General features: G+C 36.6%; 1 protein-coding gene and 1 long non-coding RNA gene across 9 annotated transcripts in view; one reads left to right on the top strand and one right to left on the bottom strand.

The window, feature by feature from the left end:
- Nucleotides 1–13,487, top strand: part of LOC128884817 (uncharacterized) — a 107,896-nt gene that overhangs the window by 51,221 nt on the left and 43,188 nt on the right. For all 6 annotated transcript variants that reach the window (XR_008459481.1, XR_008459485.1, XR_008459482.1 and 3 more), the window contains exon 2: nt 9,726–9,813. This is a non-coding gene — a long non-coding RNA (uncharacterized LOC128884817). The remainder of the gene's footprint in view (nt 1–9,725; nt 9,814–13,487) is intronic.
- The window catches only part of LOC128884809 (klarsicht protein), a 168,879-nt gene continuing 155,410 nt past the window's right edge, over nt 19–13,487 (bottom strand). For all 3 annotated transcript variants that reach the window (XM_054138445.1, XM_054138446.1, XM_054138448.1), the window contains exon 21: nt 19–10,657. In XM_054138445.1, the coding sequence (XP_053994420.1) occupies nt 10,366–10,657 (292 nt within the window). In that variant the 3' untranslated portion in view covers nt 19–10,365. The remainder of the gene's footprint in view (nt 10,658–13,487) is intronic.

The following is a 13,487-nucleotide window of genomic DNA, read 5'->3' as shown; positions in this document are numbered from 1 at the left end:
AAAGAAATTGAAACAGAATGTTGTCCAAAACTGTAATTTATTTTCTCCGTAGTGCCAAAATACACTGGAATACTCCGTAATCGTAGAAAATATTATCGTTATTGATCGGATATAAGTATACGATATTATAGACGCAATGACATGTGAGTGATGATTCGATGAAATGAATTTTTTATGCGAATGGAGCGCGTGTCTGAAACGGAGCACATCGTGAATGGCAAAATTGCACGAGTCTGAGCAAAATAAAATTAACGATAAGTATATAAAAATGGGAAGAGATACGTAACCGTACGGAAACACGTCTGTTTGATATCGCTTTTCGAAATGAACCAAACCTGATCTTTTCAAAATAAAGAAAAAAAAAAAAAGATAAAGAAATAACGTAACGAAACTGTGATTTATGGTGCAATTTAAACGAACGTGTTTCTTTGCGGGCGAGACAATCCATTTCGGCGCAGTAACTGACGCAAAGTTTACAAAATTAAACGGCAGAACAAACCACCGGCAAAATTCATGGATGAGCTTAACGATAACATTGAACAAAAAAAAAAGAAGAAAAAAACCAGTTGTATCGATCGTAGACACGATCATCGTCATCCAATAAGTTTACGTCCGACATTACGGCGCCTAACTGTAAAATAAAACGTAAAGCATACACGCTACTTAAAGTACAATAGTGTCTTCGAGATGTTCGAATAAAACTTTATCGACACAATCGAGTTCAATCTTCTGCGAATCAACTTGTTTTTCGTTATGATATGAAAAGGGCTTCAATCGACGTAAACATACATTTTTTTTTTAGCGTCGATGCAAAAATATACTGATTCGTAATACTATGAAAAAGAGGTTCGCAGAGGGTTGATTTCGCTTGTAGTTTTAAGCAGACGCAATACAAACAGGCAATCGTACTTTCGATGGTATACGTTCGATAGCTTTGTCGCAAAATGGACCGCAGTTTCTTTTTTGGAAAATTCGCAACAGCGTGCAAAATTGATTGGGATTTGAAATTGGATTGCGAATTTTGTGCATCTACAGCGTGTATATGGGGAACTAATATGGGGTAACATATACAAAACGTATGAAAGTAAATAGTTTATCAGTTGGTTTGGTAATTCGATCAAAAGGAGAGCAGTGATGGCTTTTTAACTTATTTCTTAAGCATTCGATATAATTAGTTCTCATATCTTTAATGTAATCACTTGATATATTTAAAAAATGTTATATTGTCTATTCACGAATTACCATTAAAAATTGGAGCTACTTTAATTAATTTCCTAATAATACTATGTAATATTGTTTTGCATTTTAATTTATGGATGTTTAATTTATTTCTCAAGCATCCAATTTAACAAATTTTATATTCGCTATTCACGAATTATCATTAAAAATTGAAGCTACTTTAATTAATTTCCGGAGGATTCTGCTTCCCGATAATACTGTTTTAGTATTATTTTGCATAAACGCACATCCTGCGTCAGTTCTTGAATATATTTTCCCGTACTCGCGCACGTCACGTATGCATAAAATTCACGCGTTCAATTGGTCGTGAATTTCGCCAGAAACTGCGGCCCTCCATAAAAATATCGATTATTATGATAATAACGTTCGTCGGCGAACCGTAAATGTATCTTTTCTTTTCTTTTTATAGATTTTTCCCCCGAGATACATATCAATACGTTTACACATCGCCTTACAGTATCATAATTTTCGTTAAAAGTAAAAAACCGCATGCAACGTATATCTAAGTAGCTGCTAAATTAGCAACGCAGGTGAATACATTTCGCGACAAATCAAGCTTATAATCAAGGTATAACCACGACACGATCAATTACGATTACAGGCGTGAATATGCAACGGAGAGAGAAGCAACGATACCTCTCGTTTTACTGTATCTAAGTAATATTTTGATTTCTCAGGTACATTATACACATTATCATAGGTAAATAAGGCTGGCGAGGCAAGCCTCGTGTTCGTCGAGTCCAGTTTTTCCATTCAACGTTCTTGGAGCCAGACGGCCGAGTCATAGACATTGAGCGTAAAACGTAAATTCGACGAACCAAAGACTCGTAAAACCATGGAACTTGGCGCGCAACGTTCTATTTAACCGATGCCTAACTGGCAACGTTAGAGGTGTCTGTGGTTTTTTCAAAAAATAATACGCCGCGCGATAGATCCTGCAAGGTGCACGATAATGCTCTTTATCGCGGTGAAAATGAAGCACTTTTTCGCGAACGATAATTAAAGTAAATCTCACTTCCTTTCGTAGAATATTAATTCTAATTAATGTAGTTTCGATTAAAATTTTATTTCTTATCCTTCTCGGGGATAATCTTGAAAATCGACATTTCTATGCAAAGTATTCAAAAATACTTTATTTAAAAGGGAAAAATAATATTCGTTTAAATATCGAGACACATTGAATACAAAGGTTAGATGAGCTCTCCCACATGGAAAGTGATTTCGAGGTCTCGAAAACTGAAAAGGATAAAATAAGATTTTAATAATACGCATTACGGACACCTTGAAGTGGTACACCGAAGGTTTCATGAATTTATAGCGTATGCTAATATGAAAACCATATGCAAAATAGTTATATGCATTTATGCAAAATGAAATATTATCGATATTATTATACTAATTTATGAAATACTTATGTAAATACGTGTTGCTCTTGGTTTCCTCGTTAATATACGCTATAAATGCATTTATCCATTCATCCTAACAGAAAAGATGAACAGAAGACCAATTCTAAATTTCTCTGAATAATTACCACTCGTATCGATCATTTAGCAAAAAAAAAAAAGAAAAATCGCTCCATTTTCCTCATTTAAGTTCTCTCTCTAACACAAGTGACTCCGAAGAGGGTCCTCTTGCAGATGTCAAGAATAAAAAAATCATTAGGCGTATGTAGGGAATACAACCGGCGCTTAAATTTTAAACTCTGTACTCTTAAGCTCTTCTGTGTGTGTATATGTTTGTGTTTTCGTGTATTAGCATGCGTACATGTAATGCATGGTCACCGTTATCTGTCGCGATCCAGAACACGTAAGTACAGATCATTCGGTACATTCGTTCGATGACCTCAACGATCATTCTTCTTCTTCGCACCTTCGTATCTTCTTTTTTTTTCTACCACTTTTTCTATTTTTCTTTTTTTCTAGTATCATACAAAAAGACACAATCGTCCGATACGACACGGTATCACGAACGTTACTACGCTCTCCAGCTCGATCAGCTCGGCTCGGGCTGATTCGAAGTTCTCGATTCTCGGTGTCAACGTAAATACGGTCTGAGACGCCCAGTACCGAACGCGCACAGGCGTGCACAAAGGTCTCCAGAAATACAAAACCGAAGTCTGCGAAACGCGTTGTGCGTTCCACGAACCGCGCGAAGCGTCTCGACAGAGGTTTATATTAACGCTAAACACGATAACACACTCGTTAAACGTGTACGCTTACACAGTAAGCATCGTGCGAAATATCTAAGCACTCCTAATTTCATATCTAGCGACTGCGAGCGGCGCGTCGCGCGAATCTTTCGTCGTTTTACTAAAAGAAAACTTCGCAAAGTCGCGTCGAGATCAATTGGCCGCGGAATGTCACCCCCACTATCCGGAAGACGTCAGAAATTCGTGGAAATATTTCTCTAATTTTGATGAAAGAATTGGCAGATATTTATTCTGGAATAAATATAGAAATGAATAGCAATTTAAATGTTCGGTAGAATAAACGTCAGGAATAAATTTCGATGAATTGGTTTTACCGATCATTTATTATTCAAATAAAATTTCATCGAGACAATGAACGTCTATCCGATAACACTTTAGAGAGTTTATTCAATTGAACATTTATCAGAGTAAATTTATATTCATTCAACGTGAAATATAATTACAGTTTATAATTGGAGAGCTTCTTTCAAAAATCGCAGAAAACATGAAATTCTAAATATGCACTTCTTCTCGATTATTTTCTTCGTTGATATTTGCAAATTGTTTTGATTGCAACGGTCAAAATGTCTTACATTCATAATTACGTATGCCCCATATTTTTGTAAATAAAGTTTGATTCTCTAGTTACATCTATTAATAATAATAACAAACTTTACCTTAAAAAGGTATATATCGAGTAATTATTAAGAAAGTCAGCTCTTCAACATAAGTTGCAATTATTATTGAACAAACAAATGATAGAAATTATACGAAATGTTAATTTAGATATGAATTTTGCCCATTTCTGCTGCTCTACTATTCCTGGCATAATGAATCTCCGTGCTTGTGGTACAGAGTGGCGAGGATAACTCCTTGGTGACATTCGGTGGCCAACAGAGTTCGAATCGACTGATAGTAGTCGCTCTGTTCGCCATTAAGCAATGCTCGAAAATCTGACAAGTATTATGGATTTCATCCAATAATTGTTGCGTTAATACGAAACGTTTTCCGTCGAATTGCTTACTGAAAAATAGAGCCCATCTATTCGTTTCACTTTGAAGCATAAGACACTCGTGTTCGTCCTAAGATGAAAATCGAAAGAATATGCTTCCTATCTTCTATGAATTCCCTCCCCATACAAAATACCTCACAAAATAGACTTCTTTAATTTCGTTCACCTCTACGAAAATCAATAAACTTCTGTTTCCTTTTTTTTTTCTTTATTTAGAAAAAATACTATTCGAACTTATCTTGCGATTAGTTCGCTACTTTCTCAACGCATCTATTTACACTGCTAATTTTTATTTTGCATTAACTGTAAGGCTTTCAAGTATCGCGAAAATACAATGACGGATTATTTTTTTGTCATTGAATTCATGACCAGAGCGAATGTAGCTGAACTTTTGCATACATTAAAAATGAACTGCCGAGCTCGATGTAAGCTCTCGATCGGCCATTCTTGTTCTTGTAACCGTTTAAGAACTATAATACAAAGCGATTAATTGTATGTCCCATTTTTCTAGATTTCTGTTTCTCTTGCTTTCTCTCTAAATTCCTATCGTATAGGCAGCGAATGAAACTACTCGCTGTCATTATGAAAAATAATATTCTCTACGGTATAGAAAAATAAAATTCCAAACCTTCGCCCTTATATTTTTTTTTTTTTTTCGGTCACCGATTTTCTATCGACATTTCACTGCCCGGATCTTCAAACCAAGCAAACACTTCATTCCAATCGAACCAATCGGAAGTCCATGAAAACTGTATATTTGAACGCGTGCACAACCTTATTGCTATCTAACATTAATCGCTTGGAGAATCGTCGCGATAGTCAGTATCTAACTTGAAATTCGATTTAATTTGATCTATTTACAGTTTGATTCTTCGGTAAATTATTCCTTGAAAGTAGAAATTATTGTCAAGGTAAATTACAATCAAATTAAGTTATTTCTTTTTATGGTATAAATGAAAAATCGAAAGAAAATGTGAATGTAAATTGTTATAATATATCGTGAGGTGTTTTAGAAGTTTTTATATAATCTGTTACATAATTCTGTTATTTAAAAGACGATTGATATATGTGGATAATATCGATACATACAATAATCTAATTGGTGTTGTTCTGAAGAGTGATTTTTCTCTTCCAAGTTCTAAATGTTCTAATATGTGTCAAATAATTAAGACAAATTTGATAGTGTAAAAATAATATTTCTGAAGAATCTACAACTGGGTATCTTAATACAAGTTATTGATTTTCAACCAAACAGCCATTTTGCAGCTGTTGATTGTCAATCAAACAACAGTGTTCCATAATAAACTCGAATTTGACCAAAATATTAACACAAATAACTTTGAATTCAAATATTATAGCTTTCCAAAATTTCCAAAAAATAAAATGAAGACCTACCAAAGTAACAAAATAGAGTTCAATGAGAGTACCTGACTCGGAACTCTCAAAAAACGATGACGAGCGACGTCCAAAGCGATGAAACGAAAATACAAAACACGCGATTATTGATAATTCCGACGTAAGTGTCACCTGCATTATATCGTCGGTCGTTACTCCTCGTAAATACGATTACACAAGTAGAAATTCAATAGTCCAAGCACTAACTAGAAGCAATATACGTATAAAAAATCATTTTTTCATAGTATTTCGTTAATCGTTTGGATACGATGGGTTTTCTCGAACTCCAACAGATCCTTTGCTCGAATGGCAAGAACCAGAGAACATTTCTCTCGAAGAATCGTTCGTATCGTTCGTGTTCGAACGCTCGTTAAAAATCGCCCCCTATCCTCGAAGATCATTCGCTTCGATCGTGCAACTTTTGCACACTCCCACTTTTCTTTCGCTAAGAAAATCGTCTCTTTCTCAAATTTTCTTTCTTTCGCTAAGAAAATCGTCTCTTTCTCAAATTTTCTTTCTTTCGCTAAGAAAATCGTCTCTTTCTCAAATTTTCTTTCTTTTCGCAGCGCGCTGTACACGTTCTTGTACATTTAGCCCGCAGTGTGACGCATGATCTCGTCAAGAAGTCACGATAATCGTCACACGTCTCGTCGAACTCTCGATTTCCTCGTTAGTAAATTCACGACGGATCGTCTATTCGTGGTTTCCATCGAGCTCGCGAGGAATAAATATTATGCGACACTTGAACAACTCGGTTTGTTAATAGAATGTGTGAAATTCGAGAGGAACTTCGAAAAGATTCGTTTCGTTTGTTCATCGAAACTTTGTGTTTGCGAAGAAGCAACGCCTCTCGCGATAGGACTCCGTTCTCGTCGTTTACGGAACACCATTTTCTAGAATTCCAAGGAAAATATCAGAAACTGTAACCGTCTCAGCCGAGAAAGTCGTGTTTTCTTCAGAATCGAGGAAACTGATGTCCACCTATTTAAGTTTCTTTCCGATCTGAGAGGCCTTTCGATTAACGAGGTAACCGAAAAGGGAACTTTTAAGATCTGTTCACGAAAGAACTCCATTTAGCAGAAACTCCATTCTGCTAAACCTTAATCGACCGTCACGTTGGAAATATCACGTGCGTCTTCTCTCACTCTGCTACTATTTCTTCTTTTGAAATTTTACACGTACGAAGCTGTAAGTACCTCGTCGTATCATAACGAGACCAACTTTTTCTCTTGTGCATATTCTGCACGAATATTAATCCGCTTCGACGCAGAATCTCGTCTACTAAGGTTCTGTCGTTCTCCCACGGTAGCATTAAATGCGTACAACGTCGTTTAGCCATTGCAGGCTGCAATCATCTTTACAAAATTATTAAAAAAAAAAAACAAACAAACAAACTCACTGAAAACAATAAAATGATGGTATTACTGTCGTTTAACATCGCATGCATGGATATATATATATATGTATATAGTTGTTGAAAAGTGTTCATACATTTGGAAATACTTTCATCTGTCAGCGACGAACTCGTCGTTATCTATCTGGTCTGTTTCTCTTCTCGCGAGAAAAAAAAAAATAAAAATGTCACCTCTCTGAATCGACGTTAAATTACGAACAATAATATGTATATATATATATATATATAACTTGCAACATATATAAATAAATATTTATACTATATAACAAAGGATGCCACACCGTTTCGGTGCCTCGAACATCCTCGAAACCTCGCAGAATAAATAATTACCGCCTGCAAATCCACCGGGAAAGATAAAGTTTCCTCTTTATAAATACTTCGTTAACCTTATCTGTCGATATTCTCGTATCGTTCCATCCGGAAGTACGAGTTCGCGTGTTCCGACGAGGTTTCGACGTTGCTTGGCTCGAAGAACCAATGACCATCCGTGTGGCTTCGTGTCGCGAACATGGGTACAGCAGGTATACTAAGAACACGAACTATACTTACCACGCGTCGCTTCTACGATTTTACACTCATAAATATTACCTTGTAAAAACGTATAAAAAAAAGAACAATGCATCTTTGCGGCATCGTTTACGTTTTTTTTTTTTTTTTGACGTAGCGCTCATTGTTCGCGACCATATTAGTCGCGGCTCAGTCACTCGTTTTGCATCTTTCATTCTTTCCTTTTCTTTTTTTTTTTTTATTTTCGTTTCGTTACGTTTACGCTTAATCACAACTTCAATCGAGCGCACTTTTCTCGCGAAACGCGAATTCGTTGCATTTTTAAAAGCAGTCTAAGATTTCACCGAGCGCGAGACAGGAATGTCTCCTGTCGCGTCGCGTCTTTGAGCCTGTGAAATTGACAAACGGTGGCTTTGAAAAATATTCTAACGGCAGTGTACGGTTGCCAATGCGTCGTAAATTAGACGAGCTCGGGGATCGCGCCAAGGTGATTTAGAAATTAACGGTGCGTTTAGATGCGATTTGGTAAAAGTGATTCTTCTGATCGAAGTCACTCGAATTTGGGGGTTGATTGATGCTAGGGTACGTGTTTGTGCTTTGAGATACGAAGAAACTTGTTCCTCGGGAAAGTATTCAGAATTCTATTGAATCTGTATTACCGCTCAAAATTAGTAACAATATGTTGAAATCACCTTAGGAACCGCTGAAGTACGAATTCTTGTAGATGAAAGGATGATATCGCTAAATTCGAGAAAATAAGAAAGTTTGAAAAGTTTTGATTTATAAATAGTGTGTATAGTTTGAGTATAAAACCTGACTGATAATAAAAAAAAAAGTCAGACCGGTACAAATATTAACCTTAGAGTACCACAATTAATTTTTCGTGCATCGATGATCCTACTACTTGTCTCTATTGTTTGTGCTGTCGGGTAGTTTGTAGTTATTATTTTTTCTTACAAAAGTAGCAGTATTAAAATGATGCGCTGTAAATAATAAACTCGTGTGCATTTCATTAAAGCTACAGTCATAGGATTCTTTCAAAGTTGTAGTTTCCACTCTATTGTGTTTCAAGTAAATTGGTGTAAACACGCGAAGGAATATCAGAATCCATTGAATCCCATTGTGGTACCCTAATTCAGTATTTCTCTTTCAGTATTTCTTCTTCAAAACAAACATTGGATTATTTATTTCATAAGCATTTAACCTTCGATTTGGGTTACCCTCAGTGTAACAAGATTAATTATAAAACTGAAAAGAACGTAAAGTAACTATGAATAAATTTAGCACGAAGTACATCAGGCAATCAAATATGTACGCAACCCATTCATAATTAATATTTGCTATTGAAGAGGACCTGAATCGAATGTCGCAACGTTTATTACATTAGTAAATTATGATATATTTGCTTGTACTATATATGCTATAATGTTTGTTTTGAATATGAGAAGCAATACCCATACTTTTTATCAAAAATATTTTTCTGCCATCGGATACTACAAAATATATGCATAAAATATGTTTTTCTTCTTTGAATATATACTCTGCAACTTGTTTCGAGTTTCTTCGCTACAAAATATAAAAGTATCAAATTTTCAGTTCATAAGTCTCCTAGTACGTATAATTACATTGAAAACCTATCGATACTCGAGGCAGAAAATATTGGTTGCTAAAGGTCATGGAGGGATCTCCTCCCAACTATTTTGTTCTCCCCACTAAATTACTCGAATCCCTTCTATGTTCCATGAGCTTGTACCAATCGCGTTTGAGAATCGATGAAGCCAAAAACCAGAAGGTACATATCCACTCGCCTCTCAAATATTGAATCGAAATGATATAGTATAAAAGTATCGTGTATCATGTGATAAACAGTTGCGAAAAGTGTCCTCGATTCACCAATATTTTCTGCCTCCGCTATAATCTAACTTCTTTCTGATATGTACACTCTACAACATTATTTCTTTGCCTTCTAGGTGAAACCGACTCATGCACCAACGAAGACCCCTTCCCCTTGAGCAGCTGTCTTCATTGGTGGAGAGCTAGTGAATTTCCTCTGGAAGGGTAAGACTTCAATTTTATTGTATTTAGGTATCATTGCACAAATATCCAAAGGTGTATACGTACATAAAATGAACACGTACAATAATATACTGGCAATCGAACAAACTAGTTAAAGTTCAACTGAAGTGTTCTCTCTGTCGAAACCTCATCAATGCTCCCAAAATATGAATACTGAATCTCGGTATCAGCGGTTCGTAAGGTGTTAAAAAATTCAATCTATCGCTATTGCCATCAGAAGAAATCAACAGAGTATAATAAAACTCCCCCTCGTTCATCAACCCAATAATTGCAATTACAAGCACATTGGCAGCGTTTTCGAGACTTTCTCGAAACAATTTTATCGAACAATTTTTTCGAAAATCGTGCGCTCTTATTGTCGAACGGTGACCCGGTCAGCGGACGCTAGGTCGAGGCTGTTCTCCAGCTCGAATCGAGCTGTGTGACTGAGGAATCGATCGGTTCGCCTGAACGTGTTCGCACTCCTCTGGAGTTTCGAGGCGCGGGATGATGCACGCTATGATTTACCAAATTATGCCACGCGTGACGAGGTTTTCACACAGGCGGCGGTCCTCTGACGTAACGCAGCTGAGGGGTGAGCGAAAGATTCAGAGTGTTGGTCGCCTCGCAGCAGTGAGGCTCGAGCAGACAGGCGGCGCAGAAGAGGGCGACCAGGGCCAGCTGAAAGGGCAGCGCAGCCCTCAGGATGCGCCAGACCCAACTGTGGGGCAGCTCTGGCTCGTAATCTGGATCTCCTCCATCGGTTGCGCCGCTCTTCTTCGCGACCGGCACGATCTTCTTGGATCCACCTTTCGCCATCTCCGTGGAACTGGCCTTTTTGCGCTTGCTGCAAACACGATAAAGGAAGATCGCGTTTATCTACGGTACGATACAAGGATGAATTTCATTCTTCGTTTAGTAACCACTTGGTATAACGAGGCATTTTTATTTTAACTTTCTATGGGACGAATTTTGTTGTGCAGACAATTCGCGAGGCATTTGCTTCGATATCTTGATCCTTATTAAAAAAGAAAAATGTTAAAAAAAAAAACGACAGAAGTAAACCAGGTTCGTGTGATCAAAGAGATATTTAGACTATTTGAATGATAATTAGAATGGTTTCCGTGTTCGAGATTAAATTAATACTAAAACAGACTAACGACAAACTTCTCCTTGCCCTAAAACTTGAAGCTATCCCGGTAATCAAACAAATTAATTTATAGGATCCCACGGGTGGAAGTAGGACCACGAAATGAGTAAAACGTAAGTTCCGGGGATAACCGAGTCAGGGGTGCATCTTCGCAACTTGGAACTTCTGATGTAAAATAACATTCAACATATTTTCTACGATACCGAACCATTTCATCGTATTTTAAACTTCGTTTATTAATACTCTCGATTACTTTAAATTTAAACAAAAAATACAATCGCAGGAATTATTTCGTGTAATTTAAATTCGTTAAATTACATCTAAAGCTAACTAACTGTCTAGGTAGCATCACTATACTTTTGTTACATCCCTTAGATGACGTTAGAGTGCACCGCATGCTCAAAATTTGATACAGAACACGTACAAAGACAATTAAAAAAGGCAATACTTTCGGTATCGACGGGTTAAAGTCTATAACTTTTCTTTCTTTTTATTTATTTAGAAGCCAGTATGTTATAGATTTTTATTTTAGACAAGTGATGCAACTAAACATATTTCTAGAGAGATGAACTCGAGAAAAAAAAAAAGTACGATAACTTGGTCGCGAGAAAGGGGCGACGAGCTTTTTTACAGCTTCTTTTATGATGCAATATGGCTGGCATTCTTTGCCCGCGAAAACTAAACCTATTACCCGTCGTCGACGAGCAGTGATTAAATGCGACTATAAAAAGGCATCCTTCAAACAAAGTTAAATAAGGTGGGCCCCGGTGATAATGGGAATTCGGGAGTAATTGCGATTGAAAGAGCGGGTCACGAAACGAATCCGCTTTGGAGGGGAAAATAAAATAGAGAACCGTACGTTTTAAGACCGCATTCTGTTTCTAATCGCAATGTTCTGCTCCTGGAAATATTAATTCAGGAATACCATGACAAATCGCGAACATATCGAATGCTTCGGTAATTGCTCTGCAATGATTACAATTACTCGCAAAATCATTCGTCCATTTCAAACGTATATATTTTAAGTATTTTAAGTATTTATCAATTTCAGAGTTTGTACATATATATACATTTTGACGACCGTATTTCAATTTTTAAACATGTATAAAAAATAGGAAGGTACAAAACTAATCTACTCGTCATAAACGACACAGAAATATTCACCATACGCGCATGCTTAAGTTTTGTTGCTGAAATATGAAACTAAGTTCAGCACGTTTCAAAGAGCGTAGAAATGTAAAGCGTTATCCATTACATATATTATAATTAGTCGTTATGTTACAAATGGGTTAATTTTGAATAGCCATCGCGAAGTTGCGGTATAGTTGAAAATGTTTAACGCGGTTTTTCATGGGGATAGACTCGACAGAGCCGGGGGCGCGTTCATTCACAGCCAGCTTCTTATATTCAAATGAGTGGACGCGTTATGGGAGTAGAACTATGAACGAACGAGCTCTTGTCCCCGCGTCTAAATAGACGCCTTCATTCTTTGCTTCTCATTTCGACGTTATGCAAATGGAATGCGAGCCGAGGAGGTCGTTCTTTATTCCCTCTGAAGTCGTGGCGTCTTCAGACGCCTGAATAAATTAAAAACTGCGCTTCCGTGCGTTTACCCCGAATGTATTTCTGGGGTGCATTAACCGTTTCCGAACACTTTATTGGAAATTAATGAAAAGCGGGATGCTCGTCGACGGGATACCCTCGCGAAAGATACGAAGACGAAAGTTAGAGAGAAATAAAATTATTTCAACTTGTTCGGAGAAAAGTAATTGAAAGGAAACAATCATTTCATGTTAGATTTTAATTTATCAAGTAAAATATTATCGTTTCGGCGACGTTGATGATATATTTTTAAATTATTTATTTCAAAATAAAATTTTACTTCTCCCCTTTGGATAATTTGTAACTCGAGTTACCGTCACGTATAGAGCATAACGCAGAGACGCGCTCAAGGCAAGCTGGGTGAAGAAGTGGTAGGGATAACACTGTCTCAACCTGATGGATATCGGTGTATTTTCTAATAGAAGCATCTGACGGAAAAATGTTTCAAACGAAATTAACTTGTTTCCATTCGAAGAATTCAAAGGTATAATTTTCTACAAGGCTTTCCATTCAAAATTGTTAAGTCAGCTCTCGTTAGTACCCAAGATGTTAAGTTAAGAGGGACACATATTCTTGTCTGTAAATGTTGTGCTCATGTAGAAAATGAAATTATCAGAGTCATCCTGAAAAGACGTGTCGTGTTATGGTCCCAACACCGCCATTTTACTAAAGAAACTAATTAATTTTGTTTCACTATTCTAACTTGAACTTAATTTTAATTATCGTCCCCACCACGAAACCATTTAGTTTTAAGACGCTCCACTGAATCGCGTCCTCCAATTCGGCATTTTTGTAAAAAATGAAAAAAATAAAAAATGATCTAGTTGAATACTTATACAACACATTGACGTGCTTCGATGTGAATCAAAATTCTTGTTGTCGGTTCAATAAAAATTCTTGGAAATGCCTAAAAATTCGGGCGGGG

Source organism: Hylaeus volcanicus, chromosome 2, assembly GCF_026283585.1.
Source record: "Hylaeus volcanicus isolate JK05 chromosome 2, UHH_iyHylVolc1.0_haploid, whole genome shotgun sequence".
In the NCBI taxonomy this organism is placed as follows: domain Eukaryota; kingdom Metazoa; phylum Arthropoda; class Insecta; order Hymenoptera; family Colletidae; genus Hylaeus; species Hylaeus volcanicus.
The sequence above is the reverse complement of the archived record's forward strand: the minus strand, read 5'-3'. Positions and strand labels throughout refer to the sequence as shown.